We start from the raw sequence: 21,309 nt of genomic DNA on the forward strand, positions 1-21,309 counted from the left end.
GGGAAAGAAGAACCCGAGTGGTTCATTTTATAGCTTTTAAATGCAGTCTACTAATTAACGCAAATATGTTAGCACAATAGTATTATCTCCACTGTATTCTGAAATGTCATTTTCCTGTCCAAGGCCCAGTCACATGCTTCCTCTTCCACACAACTTCTCCATCGCACTGACTGAAAGTTACATCCACCCTGTTCTCTTTCGCCTCCTCTCTCTGTTCCCGTCTGAGGGCATGGTGCTGGCATTTGTACAGCTACCTCACAGCCTCTACTAGACTACAGGAATCTGCATGCTGCATGATCTACTTCTGTCCTACCCAGGACAAGTAAAAATCAAAACCTGTCAGTGCTTCTCAAAACTAAGGTTCAACCCCCCAAAACACCCCCATTGTCTGTGAGTTCAGTAGACATGCCAACTCTTGGGCCCTGCTTGATTACTACTAAATCTAAGACTCTGGAACCAGGTTCCTGGGATCTTGGTTTGAACAAGCCCTCCAGGTGAGCAGGATGTGTTGCAGAGTAAGTGTTCCCTGGGCCATCTGACATCAGTTCATCTACATAACACCTTAGCTCCACCCGGAAGAAAATGAATGGTACTATTCCGTGGGCCGTTCTGTTGGTTTCTCCTGTGACCCAAGCCTCAGCTCATGGATGTATGGGTCATGATTAGTTCTAGAGAGTAGTTCATAATGAGACTGATGGAAGGGTACCTGAAAGCTGTGGCAAGATCATTTATAGTAGTGTCATTATGGGATGCCAGTGTTCCTGGGATGCTAGCCAGAATGGAGGTAATTATTTTCTAAAACTCACTAGAGTCTCAACTCTAGACTCTGAAATAAATCCACTTATTCTGCAAGGTGACACTGGAGAGTTCTCAAATATGATTTATTCTAGAAAAGGCAAATAAATTTGTTAGAAAAGGATAATGGCCACGAAGACATTAAAGGCCTATTTTTGTTTGCTGCCAACACATGAGCAGTGCCAGCCAAAGTCAGATGTGTCTGAATGGTGCTGAATCGCAGCAGGCACTGTAACTCAGAGGCAAATAGTTCATTTTCTGACAAGAACATGGCTTGTGGTTTTGTTTTGTTTTGTTTAAATATTTGCTATGGCAAAACATACCAAAAACAGAGTCTGCCCTGTGGCCTCCATGTTGCAGTCTGAAGCTTGTAGGGTTTACTTAAAAGCCAGGGACCATTTAAACAAACCGGAATGAGGACATTGTGGAGAGCTGAAAGTTACTAGAACTAACTTCCATTACTAGAACTAACTTCAAAACAGGGCAACAGTACCGGGTTTTGAGACTGGCTACATTAGTGAGAGAAAACACACCCACACAGTCATTAAAAGTGAGGAAATCATTAACACAAGCCAGTCATGCTGGGGAGAATGCAGTATTGAAGTCTCCAAGGAAACGGGAAGGTGAGATCCTGGGAGTAGGCATGCGGACAGTACAGGGGATGCCAGTGAACTTCATGTTGTACTTAATCTGTTTGGGTCAGGGGTTCCATTAGTAATCTGCCAAAAGCTGTGACCTTCTTCAAAGAAAAGAGTAAGGACAAACATTTTGCATGTGATTACAGGAAGTTCACTGACCGCTATATACATTGCAGATGACAGGTTTCCCAGTGACTGAAAAGATTTGGCCAAGACTGAACCCAAACCATATACTAAGAACGATGTTTTTCTCTTTTTCTACACAGAAATGCTTTTCTGGCATAGTAGAATTCTAATTGTTGGAAGCCTAGAGAAATCAAGTGAAGAATGATCCTACAGCAAGAAAATCAACTGATCCTGAAGGGATGGTGTACTTTTGAGGCCCCTTTGCTTTGTGTAGGAGAGGTTTGTGTTATACATATGTGGGTGGATATGCATATCCAGGTGGGTGGAGTCACTTCTCTCCTGCCATGTGTTCCTGAGCTTGAGTTCGGGTTGCTAGCTTGGCAGCAAGTGGTCATAGCTGTTGAACTATCTCACAGGCCCTGGTTTCATTTTTAAATGCAATTCAATGGACAATTCAACTTTGTTATGCCTGTTTTAAAGATGCCTTTGCACTTTGGCTAGAAAGTGTAAAGATAATGACCCATTTGAAGACTCAGATAATGCCGGAAGTCATTCAAGGTCAACCTTGATCCTCTGTTCAAACAACAATAATAGTGGTAAGTCTAGATAATTAAATCTCACCATTTGTGTGAAAAGGAGGTGAGATGGAAGGGTGATAGAGTAAGAGAGGAACACAAAGACAGGAAAGGAAGGGAGAGATGAGTACGGTGGGGACAGGTACTGAGGGAACACCATGTAAAGATACACGGAGATGGTGGCAGCCATCCAAAGGCCAAGAAGGGGCCACAGAGGAAACTGTAACAATAGTGACTCTCTTCATTGTAGACTTCTACTTTCCATGAGTATGAGAAATTCAATGTATATTCATTTTAGCCACCCAGACTGATACTCTCATGGCAGGCAGTCTTAGCAGAGGAATATGTTGCCCTAGAAAGAACACCTGAGAGAGAGCGATGGGAATCTGTTCAGAGAAGGCATTGCTGAGAAAGTGCACTGAGCAAAGACATGAAAAGACTCAGCAAACTATGATGGAATAAAAAGATTTAGCAAATTGTATTAAAGGGAAAAGGACAGCGAGATACTTTTCCTTCTGTTAATTATCCTATAATCTGCAGAACTGGAGCTCTCTGGAGACACAGAGACTGTCTAAATTAATATCTAAGATGAAGAGCAAATGGGCAGTCGACTTCATCACAGTCCATAGACTCCAAAATGTTGAATGAGCACAAAGTTTAATTTTTCATTATAAGACAAAATGCATTTGATATCATTTGTACCCTGATTTAAGGACAAGGCACTTCTGAAGAAAATGAGAATCATGAATTATGTAGCTCAAAAACTTCTTAGAAAAAGAATAAAGGGAAGTTATGTCTTTCCTCATGGCTCATTAAAGAAATTATGGAAATTAGAGAACCTGAATATGTAAAACAAAAAGGCCTGAAGGATAGACGTTGGTTGGTCAAGGCAAATGCTACATATGGTTTGTTTGAGCTCAGTCATTCTAAGCCCAGGTTCTGTACCAGAATCAGACTATTTTTATATGACCAACGCAGAGATCCCACCACCAAGCATTCAGTTTATCTGGGATGAGACAAGGTCATTGCCCCTGATAGCCTGAGGTATCTAATTACCAGTTAAGAATAATCCTTGTGGATTCCTGAGAATTTCCCTAGTACCAGGTTTCTCCCTCACCCCATAATATCTCCCTCTATCAAGATATTTCTTTCATTGCTCCCCGACTCCATCCCTCCCCAGCTCAACCATCCCTTTCCCTCATGTTCTCATCCCCCATCTCCTCCCCTCTATTGCCCCCCATCATCCCTGGTTTACTCATGGAGATCTCCTCTGTTTGTCCTTCCCAAGGTGATCCATGTGTCCCTCTTAGGGTCCTCCTTGTTTCCTAGCTTCTCTAGAGTTGGGGGTTGTAGTCTTTGCTTTACATCTAGTATCCACTTATGAGTGAGCACATACCATGTTTGTCTTTCTGAGTCTGGGTTACCTCACTCAGGATGATATTTACTAGTTTTATCCATTTGCCTGAAATTTTCATGATGTCATTGTTTTTTACAGTTGAGTAATACTCCGTTGTGTATGTGTACCTGTCAGGGGCCAGCCCCGACCTGTCTAAGGGTTCTTGAGGGGAGGAGTGAGGAATTGGGAAATAATAGGAAGAAATATAGATATAGACACAGGATAACTTCTGGAAGGCCCTGGGTCAATACCCAGCTACCCCAACTTTATTCATAATGGGCCTTATGAAATTCCCAGGAATCCACAAGGACGACCCCAGTTTAGACTACTAGCAATAGTGGAGAGGATGCCTGAACTGGCCTACCCTAGTAATCAGATTGGTGAATATACTAACTGTCATCATAGAGCCTTCACCCAGTAACTGATGGAAGCAGATGTAGAGATTCACAACCAAGCACCAGGATGAGCTCTGGGAGTCCAGTCAAAGAGAGGGAAGAGGGATTTTATGAGCAAGGGAGGTCAAGATCATGATGGGGAAATCTATAGTTCCAAGCTTGTAGGAACTCAGAAACTTTAGACCGATAACTGTGGAACCTGTATGGGACTAAACTAGGCCCTCTGCATATGGGAGACAGTTGTGTAGCTTGGTCTGTTTGAGAGGCCTCTGGCAGTGGGATCAGGATCTATCCCGGGTACATGAACTGGCTTTTTGGAGCTCGTTACCTATGGTGGGAAACCTTGCTCAGCCTAGATGAAGTGGGGAGGGGCTTGGTCCTGCCTCAACTGAATGTACCAGGCTTTGTTGACGCCCCATGGGAGGCCTTACTTACCCTTTTGGAGGAGGGGTTGGGGGGGTGAGTTGAAGGGGAGTGGGAGGAGGGATGAGAGGGGGATCTGTGATTGGTATGTAAAATGAATAAAAAAATTTTAAATAACAAAAAAAGAATAATTCTACTACATCAATGTGTGTTAGAAACAGGCCAGTCCTTCCCCCACCCCATTTTCCCCTTATCAAAAGAACTATGCTCACTGTAAGGTGCCCCAAAACATTTTAGTGGCCAGTTAATCCATTTCTTCCAGGGGAGGCAACAGAGGTCAGCAAGGTACCCATAGGGACTGCATGCCCATAAAACTGGTCCTGTAGAATGATGGGATAGCTCTAGAAGATCGTCACACCACAGCTGTAGCCAGTGAAGACAGTTTCTAGTAGAGTATGCTGGGATTCACAAAGACAGCTGAATGGAGGGATGAACTGAACTGGCCACACCTTCAGCACCTGGGAGGGTTTAATTGACCCCTCACCCACCCTACTAGACAGAAACAGAACTGCACTCTGAGGAGGACTCCGCCCTTGCACTCTCTTCACCCTGTGTATGCGTTTGTCTGAGTGTTTCTCACTTACTTCTCACGAGCCATTTTCAACAAACCAAATGGTTGAAAGCCCCTGACTGGAGGGAAGCCCTCGGTTGTCGATTTCTGTCTTTGTCATGGGTGCTGTTTTCCAAAGCTCGAAGAAGCCGTATTCTCTCATCCGTTCAAAGCAATACAGAGCCAGGGAGACGGCTCGTAGTAAGAGTGTTTGCTCCACAAGCCCGATTGCCTGGGTTCATGCCCTGGAACCCTCAGTGAAAACAGAACTGACTCCTGAATGTTGTCCTCTGACCTCTAGAAATACGCCGTGCTATGTGTGCACCCATAGACAGACACACGGACATACATACATTGTAATAATAATAATGGTTTAGTCCTAACACATTTCTATTACCCAAGTAAATCAAGGAAGTCTGCTCTTTTTTTTTCTTTCTTTCTTTTTTCTTTTCTTTTTTTTTTTTTTGGCCTCACAATCAAACATATAAACAACACATTCCCCCACCATGTACCCCCTGTAGCTTCTTCTTTGTTCCATACATATCCTGTCATTCTTTGATTGTGAAGACCTACCCAATCATTTGTTTTTTAAAACCTATCATCAGCAATTAATCTGTTGAATCATAAAAATCTTCAAATAAAAAATTCACCCTCTCATTTTCCCCAAAGACGCAGCAGAACAGTCAGAAAGCTAGGCAATCTGAAATTAAAACACACAGCTTTGAGGCTTATTTGACAGGGAATAATTATTTATGTAGTCTGCTAGCCAAGCATAGAGATTGCTAATGCCTGCCCTTGAGGGAAATGAACTGTGTGAAAAATTTCAAGCAAACACGATCCAACTGTTCACAGAAAAGAAGGAGGCCAAAGAAGTCCACTGTGCTCCCCTCCAGATTGCAGCGGATCATCATGTACTGCACCTTTTCCACCAATTAAAGTCACAAACAGATGAACCTTTCAAGGGAGGACCATCACGCTCTCTCCACAGATGGTCAGCATCACCTGTCACAGGAATGGCTCAGCACATCACAAGGGTGCCATATAAAGATGGGTGGACGCAGAGCTCTGCAGTTCCAGTGGCTTCTAGTTTAGACCCGCATCTTCTCAAGATGGATTTCCTTCACAGGAGTGGAGTACTCATTATTCAGCATCTACAGAAAGACTACAGGGCTTACTACGATTTTCTAAATTTTATGTCCGATGTTGGAGACCCCCGGAATATCTTTTCTGTTTACTTCCCACTTTGGTTTCAACTGAACCAGACTGTTGGAACCAAGATGATATGGGTGGCTGTCATAGGGGACTGGTTCAATCTTATATTCAAGTGGTAAGACTACTGATTTGTTTGATTTTTCCTAAAATGTGTTCTTAAATTTGTAATTTTAGCTTAACGATCAAGTTTCAGGCACATGTAGTTTGACTTGGAATATATTTCAAACAAATTGGTTACTTTGAAACACCAGGATTCATAAGTAGAACTTACAAAAAGTATAGAAATGTTTACTTTGACTGAAGTCTAAGTGATTCCAAACCCCAATAACACATATGCTCTGATTAGCCAAGAAGTTAGCAGTAGAGTGGTGAGATTGGTGATTCTAAGTCACTTGGAGAGTTACATGTTTAATCACAAGTTTCCACTTAGCTAACTGTTGTATATAAGTCATGTGAAATTTGTATGCATTTAATTACAGGATATTATTTGGGCATCGCCCTTACTGGTGGATCCAAGAAACTCAGATTTACCCAAATCACTCAACCCCATGTATTGAACAGTTTCCTACTACATGTGAAACAGGCCCAGGTAAGCAATTGAAGAAACCTCACTTCCTGGACGCTATTTTATGCACAATTAGCATCCTGATATCTAGGATCTCAGAGAAAATATCACGAGTGGGGGTGCTTAACATTTATTGTAAAAATTGCTAATAAGGAAGGAAAGAATTTTATGAGAAGTCAAATTCTATATCGCTATTTATGAAAGATTATGTGGGGAGAATACTTCCCAAACTATTTTATACTTGAGTATTTACTTTTTGAAGTAATGGTTTGGTATGAAAACAAATGAAAAAACAATAAGTTTGAACAAAATCCCAAAGAACTACATTAAGAGTTTAAAAATGGCTGGACATGGTAGTATACATCTTCAATCCCAGAACTCAAGAGGCAGAGGCAAGCAGATCTCTGTGAGTTCAAGGCCAACCTGGTCTATAGAGCGTGTTCCAGGACAGCCAGGACTTTGTTCTGTTACACAGTGAAACCATGTCTCGAGGGACAAAACCAAACAAAAACAAAACAAGGGGTTGGGGATTTAGCTCAGTGGTAGAGCACTTGCCTAGCAAGCACAAAGCCCTGTGTTCGGTCCTCAGCTCCAGAAAAAAAAAAAAAAAATAGAAGAAAAAAGAAAAAGAAAAAACAAACAAAACAGTCTAGAAATGTTGATGTGTCTGCTGTTCAGCAGCTTCATGGCTACAGGTCTTCTGAGAATCTCATGAATGAGGGAAAGACAGATGTTTTATAAGAAAGGTGAGGACTTCTTAGTATTTCTGCTGTCAGTATACAGTGTCTCTACCATTTTTTTTTTCCTTTTTTGCTCTTGACTGTATAGCATGTTAGCAGGCTTCTTAGGCTGTTTTTAACTTAAAAGAGTCTGTATTAAGTATGACATCTATATGTAGAAGTTGAATTTAAGAGTAAAAACTTGATATATGTATCATATATATGAATATATAATATACATTGCCTTAGCTTTTGTGAAAGTGTTGTATTGTACCATATAGTAGTTTGTTAAACAGCATAAAATTCTTGCCATTAGACAGTCCTTTGAAACAAACCCTAAATGCAGGAGCTCCTAATGAATTTTCTGAATATCTTCTTTTGCTCTTATAAAAGTATATATATATATATATATATATCAGCATTTTTAAAATATCATAATTAATTCTTTAGCTATCTGGCTGCTCCAACTATATGCCCCATTAGCCAAGGATTAAATGTATTTCATACTTGTGTAACCAGTATGTGATGAGTAGGTAGACGGATTGATGGGTAGCTTTGGGGGTGACTAAAATGCTCTTTTCTTTTATCCCCAAACTTCCTGGCATCTGTTCCATCCTTTTCACAGGATATGGGGTAAAAGAAAAAGAATTTCTACAGTGAAAAATGGGTGCATCTATGTTTAACAACAAACAAAGTGATTGGTGCTTTGTTTTTCCAAGATAGTTTGGTATGTAACCCGAGTGACCTGCTGGGTGAAAAGTTATGTCCGGCACGTAGGTAAAATGGTTAAAGTAAGCTAACAGTATAGGAAAGGCATCCATTCTGGTAATAAGGAACGGCCCGATGACAGGTGTTTTCTATCAAGATTCACACCCCCCTTTAGTGTCTGTGTGGAGTGGATTCTCCACTGGTTAGCAAAGATTCTCACAGCAATGGCCACAATATGCACATTCTGGCTTCCGCACACACACAGCAGTTGTTTGTAAGTCAGTCGGTAAACCACAGCTGACCAACGATAGCCTGTTAGCTGAAGGAAAATAAACCGACTCAAGATCAGTAGAAGTACTTTAATTTTCCTGTCAATTGAAAACAACATACGAAGAATAAATAAGATTGTGTTGATTGGAGCCATGCTCTTAGTTACACTTGGATATATTGATTTCAATCACCTTGAAAATCTGGAGGAGGGAGAGAGTTAATACGTAAAGCACTTTCATTAAAGAAAGTTAAGGTAGAATTACATAAAGTTATGACTGATTATGTATGTTGTAGGTTCATGTCAGAACGTCTCATGGCCCTCTTACATCCATGTTATGTGGAATTGTCTGGAGAAGTCACATTCCCTGTATTTGACACAGGAATTTTTAACTCTAACGATTATCGTCCAAATAATGGTCAAGTGTGGGCTGCTCCAGGGACCAAGAGGAAAATCAGTCATTCCTAGCAATTTTCTCTCTGTTCCTTCCTTTTGTTAAAGAAAAAAAAAAGTTTTTGAAATGGTGAATTTGAGTCTCAAATTGACTCAACCTCTACTTCTATTCAGTGTATATTAACCCATAACCAATGAGGCTTCTATTTTATTTTATTATTTTATTGCAATTTTCATGGGAAATATGACATCCTATCATCTCATTCCTGATACTTAATTAAGCACTTTTTGAACAAACACTGCTCATTACAGGAAGTCCCTCTGGTCACGCAATGGGCTCATCGTGTGTCTGGTGTGTCATGGTAACAGCTGCCCTCAGCTTCACTGTCGGCCGGCTGGAGAAGTCCTCTGTCACTCTGCACAGGTCAGCTCGCTCCAACTCCTGTGGCATTAACAAGACAGTATTGAATATGTGAAGTCCTTTCGAAATATTCATTTTAATACATTTTTAGTCATTCAATGAATTGTGTTATTCTATTCTTTCACAGCCCATGTAGCAGAATGAGTGGGAAATGAATATTCTGCTTTAAGATATTGTCCTAATTAGCTCACAGCTATTACCACTTTTATAATTGAGTTGGAAATGTTTATCTGATTAATGACTTGTTAAATACGCCTTTGGGATTCTGAAATTCAATTATTATTTTGATACTTCATAAACAAGTCATCTAAAATTGCACAAGGAAACATTTTTGCATTCACGTTCTCTTGCCTTAAGATTAACTTAAAATTTTAAGAATTATCGTTGCTCTTGAATGCATTGATTTATCTAGTGAAATTATGCTTCCTACTTTGAACACCCAATGCTTTTAAGATCACTAAAATATATTCTAGCTGTTAAAATCTGTGCAGTCTCTTTTAATTAAACCATTCTAGAGGCAAAATTAAATTCGCATGTTAGATTTACTGCCAACACATTTCTTAATGTGTAGACCCATATAGAACTTTAAGATAATACACCATTGTAGAAATTGGCCGTTTTCTTCTGTTCTTCTTCTGAAATTCTTTGTAATTAAAGCAATCGCAAACATCACTATAGACATAAATTGTACAGTTTTGATTAGAAGCAGAAACATGCAAGGAAAATCAAATATTAAAATCTAACCATTAAAAAAAACTGTATGGAATACCAGAAATCCTCAAATGTTATGTTGTTGACAAGCAGACCAAAATTTAGTTATAGAAAGAAAATGTGTCAACCTTTTTAAAAATCTGGCATACAGCCATTACCAGTATATGAAATTTCTCCTAAAATGAAGAATTATTCCACTTCTTAAGAGTAGTGCTGAATATGTAAGAAATAAGTCTATATGGGTCATTCTTCCCTTGAATTAACAGTCCTAGAAAAATATGTTTGTTCTAACCAATATTCCTATTCCTTTTTGACACTGGTAATGACAATATTTTCTTCATCTGTAAAAATGTAGTGAGTAGGGGCTAAAGAGATGGAAGGCCCAGTGGTTAAAAGCACTTGCTGATCTTGCAAGGGACCCAGGTTTGGTTCCCAGAACCCACACAATGGCTTACAACCATCTATAAAAGCAGTTCCAGGGGATCTGAAACCCTCTCCTGGTCTCTAAGGGCACCAGGGACACACACATGGTACTTTATACAGACGCACAGGCAAAACACTCATACACATAAAATAAAAATAAATTAAATCTTTAAAAGAAAATATAGTGAGTGCCTACACTTCACCCTGACATTTTCAAATCCTTGTTAACTCTTCTTGCCTTTGGAAAAACACTTGGTACCTCTTCTTTGACAGACTCATTTCTTCTTTTTAATCTTTGGTCTTGTTATAACTAAATTTTGGTCCAGTTGTAAACAATAAACCATTTGATGATGCCTGTCACTAAATACAGCTTTCTTTTAATTGTTTGGAGTTTAATATTCTACACTGTTTTTTTTTCTGTACATTTCTGTTTCTAATTGAATATATATGGTGTATTTTCTTGTTTTTTTTTAATTTTTTTATATCATACAATGATCAGGGCCCCTGAGAGTCTGTGAGATTACACACAGTGACGCCATGGGCTCAATGGAACATTCACGAGCTTTTTGCCTAAATGGACTCTGCTTCTCCAGTGTTTTCTTCAAACAAAGAAAAGCTGAGAGTGGAGGGCAGAGAGGAAGCACAAATGACAGGGGACAAAAATCTGTATGGTTTATCCTTGATTATTCTGGATACTAATAATTGCCCCCTACACACACACACACACACACACACACACACACACACACACACACACACATTCACACATATACACACACATTCACACACTCACACACACACACATTCACACACTCACACACATACACACACTCACACACATACACATACATTCACACACATACACACACTCACACACATTCACATACACACACATTCACACACATATACACACTCACACACATACACACACATACAAACTCACACACATACACATACACACACATACACACACATATACACACATACACACACATATACACACACATTCACACACTCACACACATACACACACTCACACACATACACATACATACATTCACACACATATACACACACTGACACACATACACACTCACACACATTCACACACATATACACACACACACACACACACACACACACTCACACACATACACACACACACACACCTGAACCCTCCTTGTTCCTTTACCTTTATTTCAAGGTCATCAAAAAGCCTTCCTCTTTAAGAATAATTTTTATAATAATTCTTGAGAATTTCATGCACTGTATCTTGATACAAATCTCCTCTCACCCAGCTTCTCCCAGATCCACCCCTATCTCCTTAGCAATCCCATTTGGGTCTCTGTCTCTCTGTCTCTCTTGCGTGCGCGTACTCTCTCGTGCTCTCTCTCTTTCCCAAACTCACCAAGAGCAAATTGTGTTACTCAGCTGTTCTTGTGTGTGAAGCTGACTGGAGCATGGTGGGCCTACCAGATGTCACACCCTTAAAAAAAAAAACCTAACTCTCCTCCTCCTCTTGCTATCAAATGCCAATAGGTCCTCTGTTTGGAGCAGAACTTCATGCCCATATCCCTCTCCTTCATGCTGGAATTTTGACTACATGCCTTCCTTTTAAACATTTATCAAAGTCTTAGGAGATAGCATTGAGGAATGTGAGGTCCTGTGCTAAAGCTTTGAAATCCCATGGAAGACGTGAAGGCATGTTGAAAACAAGACTCTAGAATTGTGTTATGTCATACCCGGAAGATTCCTGTAAGGACTAACAGGTGTCACACACCTAATTTTATGGGTGTTATGATTTCTTTGCTATTCATACCTGTGTCTATTCTTCCATCACAGACTGGCCTGGTCCTTCCTTTGGAGTGTTTTCTGGTTGATTCAAATCAGTGTCTGCATCTCCAGAGTATTCATAGCAACACATTTCCCTCATCAGGTCATTCTTGGAGTCATTGGTGGTAAATATGGTCTTTTATATTTTGTTGGTAACACCTTTGCATTGTTTGGTGCATTGTGGTATCAGATGCTCCCTGGTCATCAGTTTTCTTGTGTCAGAGGTAGTTCTATCAAGCCACTAACACAAATGCTACCATTGGGGGCTTAAGTGATTTAATACCTCTCCCCTGAGCCTCTGTGCACATGCTGACACAGTCTCTGTCACATGTGGAATGGATAACTACATGGTGAGATGGGCTTTGCTGAGAGGTGTAACTGAAGTGAAGGCCATCTTCGAAGCCATCTTGTCATGTACTGTGATTTGCGGGGACTTCATAACAACCCTGCAACCCACAGTCAAGACACTCTGATTTATCTAAGTTCTTATTGTGTGACTGCTTAGTGTTACTTAGTGTTCTGCCTGTAAAATGGGTTGTCATTCAATGATACTGACTTCTAACTGATCCATCTTGGCCAGTGTAGGTAGTGGAAAGACCATGGGACTATCCTGTTTTCAATTAATGTCTGAAAACACTTTAGGAAATTGTTAGAACCTAGGTGTCTAAAGCCCTTCCCAGTGCAGAGGGGAAAGATTCCTGAAAGACTCAGGGTCACACACTCATGGCAGTATCTCTTTGCAATCCCTAGGGATGCTAGTAGCAGAGGCCTTTGAACACACTCCAGGGATCCACATGGCCAGCTTGAATATGTACCTGAAGACCAACATCTTCCTCTTCCTATTTGCACTTGGCTTTTACCTGCTTCTCAGACTGCTCGACATTGACCTGCTGTGGTCTGTGCCTATAGCCAAAAAGTGGTGTGCCAACCCTGACTGGATCCACATGGACAGCACACCTTTTGCTGGACTTGTGAGAAACCTCGGGGTCCTCTCTGGCTTGGGTTTTGCCATCAACTCAAAAATGTTCCTTATGAGCTGCCGGGGAGAAAATGGCTGCAGGCTGAGCTTCCGGTTGCTCTGTGCCGTGACCTCACTGACCACATTACAACTTTATCACCTCATCAAGATCCCAACTCACACAGAACCTTTATTTTACCTCCTGTCTTTCTGTAAAAGTGCATCCATCCCACTGACTGTGGTGGCTCTAGTTCCTTACTGTATCCATATGTTAATGAGAGCCAGGGAGAAGAAGATTAAATAGAGCTGTGCCTGCAGTGCTCTGGGCTCCCAGGATCCCCTACTTCCTGCATTTCTCAGTAGAACCACAGAGCAGAGATGCTGGAAACATCTCTGCAAAGGTCACAACATGGTGGCTACAGGTCCTGCCCCACCCACAAACATAGATTTAGTGTGTTTTCCCAGTGGCATTTAAAATAACAGTATTTGACCAGAAGTAATCACATCTATTTTTTTCTTGACAAACCTGATAATATGGCATAACCCATGTAGACAATTGGCAGGGACTGAGTTCTGACTGTCCTAGTAATCGTGATGTCTCTGTCTCTGTCTCTCTCTCTCTCTCTCTCTCTCTCTCTCTCTCTCTCTGTCATACTCTGTAGCACTCCACAGACCCTCCAGTGTTTGATGCTTCTATCATGTAAAAACCTAGTTGCTTCTGGCTCCCATGGGCCTTTTAGAGGTGTCCACAGTCAAATCCTGTCTCCTCATGTGTCTGATAAAGAAATGGAGGTCCATTCAGATCAAGCAACTTGCCTGTAATGATGTCGTGTTAGAACCGGAGTTAGAACCCAAGACTTCTGATACATATCTCTATGACCATGATTTATTTCTCTATTTTTAAGAAGTTAAAAAAGTCAGTAAGAGCAGATAGATGTATTTAGTGTCTATGATTGCCGTATAAGACTCCTATACATCTATTTGACTTAGGTCCAGAATAGAGTCTTTTCCAGGCCAGCAATGACTGTGTATGTGACACACAAGAACAGCCAGGGCAAATGAGCAGAGCAAGCTCCTGTCTCTGCTAACTCTTACCTGCTGCTCTCTGTTTTGTAGTAGTGCTTGTCAGTGTTTCAGTAAACTGCTGGAGGCAAGCCACTGGATTACTGTTTACCAGAAAAGCCTCCTTTCTTTGCTGTGGCATCCCCATATTTTACTTTTAGGAGTCAAGTCTTTCAAAATCAGGAAGATCAAATTCTTCTGCCTCAGAAAAACTATTAAATACTTGTGCATTGGCTCATTTGGACTGATCTCTGTGCTTTACTTCAGAAAGTTAATTGTGGGTTATTAATGTTATTCTGACTCTCAGCAATATATTTTCTTCCTCATTGAATTCTAGACTTTAAGTTGATAACTATGTCTTTCTGATCAAGTTCAAAGATTGTGAGTCTGTCTTTGCTACATATTGATAGCCTGTGGTCTCCTACAATATACTCGGTGACTCTTCTCAAGAGTGTTATACATGAATTACTTCTGGTAATGATATATTAAATAGGTCATGAATATGTATGAAAACATACCAGTTGAAGGGAAGGCTATTTGATAGCAATCATGGAAAATAACATCTCTAACACCTAATAATTGGCTGTTTTCCAAGTGTGTTTACAGAAAATGTACTGTTGGTTTTATATGACAGATTAACTAGCGTTCTTTTTTAAAAGGTAATTGATTCCTTAGTTGGGGGAAAACCTAGGGCAAAAGAAGCTTTTACTTGAGAATAAATCCATCTTGTGTTGATTGGGGAACTGGGGAGAAAGAAGTAGGAGAGACTTGTTCCTGTTTATTTCTCTGCCGTTCCTTGCCACTGTACCTGCACAAGGCTACCATAGTCCTCAGCACATTGCGTTTTGTCTGCCCTGCCACATCTTCTGCAAATGGAAGAGGTCTGCTTCCCTCTGAGCCTTCTTTTGAAGTTTCCTATAGAGTCAGGAATGTTCATCTTGAATCCTCCATCCAAGCACACTCTGAGCCTTCTCTCACCTGGGCCTGAGGGACTGGGGCAGCAATAGGCAGGACATTCTGTTCTACAGGGCACCTGTAGGTTCCCAGAGGGGAACTTTCTTCAGCTACCCTACACAGCTGTCTGCTAGATGTCAGGTGATGCTCAAAGGGGAAATGGGATGAGGCACGGCTTATTTTCAATAATTAATCTCCAACAACTCCACCCCCGTCTACCATGAAGCCTCTGAGTCCCCAGTGAGGAGATTTGTTTTCTTTCCATCTAGTTGAAATCTCCTGGAGGAATCCATATGGAGGCAATTTGCTTTTGTGATTGAAATTGCTTAGGCAGCAGGAGGAACAGCTCTGTACAGCCTTGGAGAAAATGCCTGATTCTAATCATGATGGAGAAGACTTCGGCTTTCAATTTATTCACAAGAAATAAGCAAAATTGAGCTCATTTGACTTACTAGATCCATCTATTCACAGTGTCTACGCATCTGCATATTCAAGAGAAAAATGTCAATATCATGAGCTGTCAGGATGATAAAACCTAGACAAGTGGCTTAAGAAGCTGTCCCAATCAAACATGCATTTGAGGAGAAATGCAAGAGAATTTATCATTGTTAAAAGTAGCTACCAAGAGGAGTGTTGAGTCACTTTCTTTTGATAGGCTATTGACTGGGCTTCTGCCTTAGAAGGTCAAGTTGGTGCCATCTCTGTGTGCATGTCCCTACAACAGAGGGCTTAAAATGTCATAAGACATTCTTGAAATTCAAGACTCTAAGTTTTTACAGGTCCAATTTTTTTTTTAGCATAAAATTTGTACTAAATGGACACACACAAAAAAACTCTTGGTAAAAAAAAAAAAAAAAAAGTAAAAAATCATTTAAAAAGTTTTGATTCATTAAATATTTTCAAACTACTTTCCCCAGAAGTTTTTGATTGAACTTTTTAGAATGATAAAGGTATTTGCTTCTGTATAATATTGTAGTTACTGGCTCATGTGACCACTAAGCTCTTAAAATGCAGGTAATACAACCAAGGAAGTTTATTGTATTAGTTAGGGTTTCTATTGCTACAATGAAACACCATGACCAAAAGCAAGTTGTGGAGAAAAGGGTTTGTTCAGCTTATACTTCATATTGCTGTTCATCATTAATTAAGTCAGGACAGGAACTCAAAAAGGGCAGGATCCTGGAAGCATGAGCTGATGCAGAAGCCATGGAGGGGTGCTGCTTACTAGCTTGTTCCTCATGGATTGTTCAGTTTACTTTCTTATAGAACCTAGGACCACCAGCCCAAGGATGGCACCACTCACAATGGGCTGGGCCCTGTCCTATCAATCACTAATTAAGAAAATACATTACAGCCAGATCTCCCCCCCAGTGCCGTTTATTGAAGAAGGGGGGAGGTCTTAAATACAGGCTTAAAGCACAATGGGAGAACCCTGGAGGGCAGAAGTTTGCTTCTGATGTTTTACAATCTTACATCTAAGTTGTTAACGCCCAATATGCAGGATACACAGACAAGGAACTTCCCTTAAGCATTCAGGAGGGTGGAACCACACAGGGAATTAGCATAGGGAGGACATCAAGGTCAAGGTCAGCAAGCAAGGCAACAGTTACCCAAAACGGGGGCCAGGGCCCTGTGGATCCCCCCCCTTTACTAAAAAATGAGCTTCTGACTTAGGTTGCATGGGATGTCAGCAGGCCACCTTACCAGTCATGGAGACACCTGCCCAAGCAACACAGGCGCTCTGTCTTAGGTTGGTGAGCGCCCCCCAGGTATTACCTGTCTCTGAATACTCATTATCATACAGGCTCAATTGTGTGTGAGCTGCAGGGTTAACTGTTGCCAAAGATCTCCAAGTGACACTGGGCTTGCAATCTGTGTGTTGGAAAAGTCCTAACCCACCCATAGCCAGTAGGCTAAAGGCAACTGAGCCATTCCCTTCCTTAACAAGCCTTACTGCAAATTGGAGTCCTTGTAAGATGGTATCCCAAAAGCAAATGGAACTTGAGTTTGTAAATTTATAACTTTCAAAGCCAATCGAAGTGTATATAACTATTGATTTAAATTTGTCATGCCCAATAGAATGAAAGATTAACTAACTGTGGTAGCTACTTTTGCTGCCAGGGTCCCCACTGTGCTAGCTGTAGTAACCAATTATGAAATGGCAATCCTTGAAACAGTAGTAGCAGTGGTCACCGCTGTTATAATAGCAACAACGGCAGCAGCAATGTCAAATTCTCTTCTGGAGCATGTGGGTCTCCATTGGCATGGCCGCAACTCCAGGAACATGAACCACCAAGGCCCATTTTTCTTGATCCCAGCAAGACTTAAGCTGGCAGTTCTGCAAAAGAACAACTAAGAACCATAAAGAAAAAGCAGGCAGCTCACAAGGAGCAGAACTAATGGTCTCATAATGGCTATATTCAGGCTCACAAATTTTAAGATATCTTCAAAGGGGGCTAAATGAATTTTAGGAGGCCAATAAATGTTTCACAGAGCCACTCCTGAAAAGTAGGTACTACTCCAGCTTGAATAGGATTGTGAAAATGAAAATGCTTAGCTGGCATGCTACTGTTAATAAATGGAGGTCAGTGACCTTCAGGGTTATCCTTAATCTCCAAGGTGTCTGGGTGACACATTCTCAAACATACTTGAAAAAGCAGTTACCATACATTACCTTTTGGAGAATTCAGCCACATGGCTACAGTTCTTAGGCTTACATTAATGCTTGCCAAAGCTGGCCATATTGGGCTCTCAATCCCCATTGGCATAGGAAGGGGAGAGTTTTTCACGAAGGCCCAATAGGTCTCTGCCATGTTGGGCTTCAGCTGCAGTCACAGGGTGCACACAGCACTCAGGAACCCAATGAGGAACCTCATTTTCCTGAGGAAAGACATAAACAGAACCCTGGGCCCACACCAACACCAGATCGGGTCCCCTCTAAGTGTCAGTAGAAAGGTCCTTCCATCGCTCCAGAGGGTGATTTGCAACAGGAGCCCTCCAGTGCTTATCTGCAGTGGATACTCCAGCAGAATCCACTGATAAAAAATTTAAAATATATAAAACAAGGGAAAGAATAGAATGAGGAGAGGAATGATGAGTCCCTAGTTTCCCCTTTTTTTGCTTTAGCAAAATGCGTTGCATTACAGCCAGATCTTATGGAGACATTTTCTCAGTTGAGGTTCTCTCCTTTCAGATAACTCTAGTTTGTGTGTCAAGTTGATGTAAGAATAGCCAGCACAGGTAGTATAAAATGTAATTCTTAGTTAATTTAAATGTGTGTCTAGTACCTATTGAAGTGGGTATTACAAGTCCAACTCCACAGCGCTTTTCCTTGAAAACAAAGCAAAACAAAATTCATATTGTCTCCTATTCCCAGACTACATTAAGGTGAGGTAGGGAATCTGTAGCAGGTTAATATTGGGCTCTGCAGCGTTTTCCACAGGTACCTCTGCAGAGGCTGGACCCATTCTCCCTGGCTTCATCCTGTGAGCTTTGGCCGCCTTGGTCTCCCTGAACTCAGTTTTGTCGCTGAGGAGCCTGGCTTCATCCTCCCTGCACCTTGTCTGGGGAACCTAATGGCAACAAAACTGTGTGTTTTGCCCATAATTATGGCCATATTCTGGATAACTGGACAACCTTCTGACCAAGTTTTCCTAGTTTAGCATACATGTATGTCTGATACCAGTGCTTATGTGGTCATTCAGAAACTGCTCACAAACACTCTCCAAGTATCCAGTTGCCCTGAAGACTTTGTCCTTGTTCATAGCCTTGGTCTCTTTGTAAGTTGTAGGCAGCATTTTTGGATAAATACCTGAATCTAATGTTGCCAAGCAACTAAGGAGCTGTCCCTAAGCATCCGCTTATCTTTACTGTGCCATCTGATGACTCTCCCCGTCAAGGCCAGGTGATGCTACTCTATCAGTGCTTTACAGTCCTCTTCCTATTTCCATGAAAAGAACTTGAGTGTTAGAAAGATCCAGAAGCAACTCCAGTGACAACCCATGAGAAAATCCTAAGAATAAATGCTTCATTTGGGGCTCTGCAAAGGACACATGCAGTTGATGTCAAATGTGAGGCTGGTTTGTGAAGAGTACTAATTACTGTCTCTGCTGTCCTTTGATGAAGATCGCAATAATAATTTAAAAGGAACCACCACGTCTCATTTCTTCAGACAGCACAAAAGTGAGCTCCCTAAAGTAGGGAGAAAACTCAGAGATTGAGGTTATAAAGGTTAGCACAAAACCAATTAATTCTGTTCTGTTATAAATTTTGAATTTCTTAGGATCTTTTCTTTTCCTCCAACATTTTGCCACGTGATTTCTGAAGATAGTCTGCCTTGAGTTCAATGACTGTTGCTCCCTCCGAGAGAGGCTCCCAGGACAGGCCTGGGAAATGAAAGAATGTGGTTGGTGGCTGGTGTCCTGCTGGCTTAGGTTTGTGGCACAACCCAGGGGTTACATTGACTCCCAAAGCCCAGCATTTCATTAAGGGTGCTGGGCCAGATGAGGGCTGAACCCCTTCCCTGGGATCATCTGGGAACCATGTAGGAAGAGCAGGAGACATGTGTACCTGAGAAAGAGCCCACCCCTGAATGAAAAGCACAGTCCCTCTCCCAGCTCTTATCTACTGTAGCACACATTTTGGCTCAATCACACTCTGACTCTCATTCTAAAATTGACTTTCCAAGCCCCAGGCTTTGTTTTGTAAACAGTGTTGCCCAGGCTGTCTTCCATGACCAGGCATCCTGCTTTTAACTGGATGGTGTTTTACCCACCACTGCTGTAACAGATGCTGATATCTCTAAGTTTAGCAATTCTACATTAAAAACATGTAGTCCTTGAGATGTCTTTTCCTCACAATTATTCCTAGCTCTGCCATTAAAATTTTGGGTGGGTGAAAGAGTAGAGGAACTGTCAATGCTTTCTTGTCTACAGACTGCGTTGACTCAACAAAGGAGAAGCAAGTATTCTGCCTGTCCTGAGGTGTTACTGCGCATCTTATTCCCTTAGCTTTGGTGTGTTTCTGCCTTTCCCATCCTGGCCAATCAGGAGGCACAGTTATAGCTCAATTGGTGTATACCAGACAGCATTAGAATGCAGTGGGTAGATGCCAGCAAATTCAAAGGCAGTAGATGTACAAAGGACTTCATGGAGTTTAGCAGTCATCCCTTTGGACAAGCACCATCAGTCTTACATCCCAGTGTGGCTCTAGACTGTCATTCTGAGGCCATTTAAAAGGCAGTGTAAGTTTACTAAATATTTAAAAAATAATTTTGTTCTTTGCGAACATCATACAATGTATTATCATACTTCTTAGTTATTTTTCTCTTGCTTTGAAGAGACACTATGATCATGGCAACATATGAAAGAAAGCGTTTAATTTAGAGGCTTATGGTTCCAGAGGGCAAGAGTCTGTGGCCATCATGATGGGAGTGTGGCAGTAGGCAGACAGACATAGTGCTGGAGCAGTAGCTGAGAACTTATATCCGATCCCACAGGCATGAGGCAGAGAGAGAGAGAGAGAGAGAGAGAGAGAGAGAGAGAGAGAGAGAGAGAGAGAGAAAACATCCTAACTGGCTTTGGATACTTCAAAGCCCACCCCCAGTAATATACCTCCAACAAGGCCACGCCCAATCCTCCCCAATCACATCCACTTCAACTTCAGAGCAAGCATTCAAAGCTGAGCCTATATTCACTCCTCCCGTAGCAAGCTCTTCCAGATCTACCCCCACCTGCCTTCACCTTCTGCTCTGGCTTCCCGAAATGATGGCCTATAACCTGTAACTCAAATAAACCCTCCCCCCACCCCAGGTCATTTCCAGTTAGTGGTTTATACAACGACGGAAAACAAACTAGGACATTGAGTGAGTCCGGTTTGTGCGGCTGTGTACTCCTGAGTGTGAGGCCATGTACTGGAGCCTGGTCAACCTACCAGGGACCACAGCCTTAAAGACAAGTGACTTTCCCTCACTCAGAAGGAATAAACTGTCCATAGAGCCTCAGTTGTGGGTGGGAGACCATGAACCACACCCCATTCTCCTCCATGTAGTTAGAGTTTTCCTGCCTGGCCCAGTCAGGACAAATCTCTCTTACCCACCAGTCCCACAGTCGCTCAGACCCAACCAAGAAAGCACATAGAAACTTACATTGTTTAGAAACTGTATGGCCGTGGCAGGCTGCTTGTT

General features: G+C 41.5%; 1 protein-coding gene across 2 annotated transcripts; it reads left to right on the forward strand.

Moving 5' to 3' along the window:
• The first annotated feature begins 6,007 nt into the window (after window positions 1–6,007).
• Window positions 6,008–13,413, forward strand: G6pc2 (glucose-6-phosphatase catalytic subunit 2). 2 transcript variants are annotated; one of them, XM_036183175.1, is made up of 5 exons: window positions 6,008–6,225; window positions 6,590–6,699; window positions 9,076–9,187; window positions 12,161–12,276; window positions 12,902–13,413. In XM_036183175.1, the coding sequence occupies exons 1-5, from the start codon at window positions 6,008–6,010 to the stop codon at window positions 13,411–13,413; spliced, it is 1,068 nt and encodes a 355-aa protein (XP_036039068.1). The 2 variants fall into 2 exon arrangements, with proteins under 2 accessions (XP_036039068.1, XP_036039069.1); XM_036183176.1 differs by lacking the exon at window positions 12,161–12,276 and having other exon boundaries at window positions 12,902–12,926.
• Window positions 13,414–21,309: the final 7,896 nt, after the last annotated feature.

Source organism: Onychomys torridus, chromosome 4, assembly GCF_903995425.1.
Source record: "Onychomys torridus chromosome 4, mOncTor1.1, whole genome shotgun sequence".
NCBI lineage: Eukaryota > Metazoa > Chordata > Mammalia > Rodentia > Cricetidae > Onychomys > Onychomys torridus.

Excerpts from the sequence above, each read along its gene's own strand:
- G6pc2 (XM_036183175.1), top strand. The coding sequence starts at position 6,008 with ATGGATTTCCTTCACAGGAGTGGAGTACTCATTATTCAGCATCTACAG. Across the intron at positions 6,700-9,075 it reads TACATGTGAAACAGGCCCAG|GAAGTCCCTCTGGTCACGCA; the intron begins GTAAGCAATTGA and ends TGCTCATTACAG. Across the intron at positions 12,277-12,901 it reads CATTCTTGGAGTCATTGGTG|GGATGCTAGTAGCAGAGGCC; the intron begins GTAAATATGGTC and ends TGCAATCCCTAG.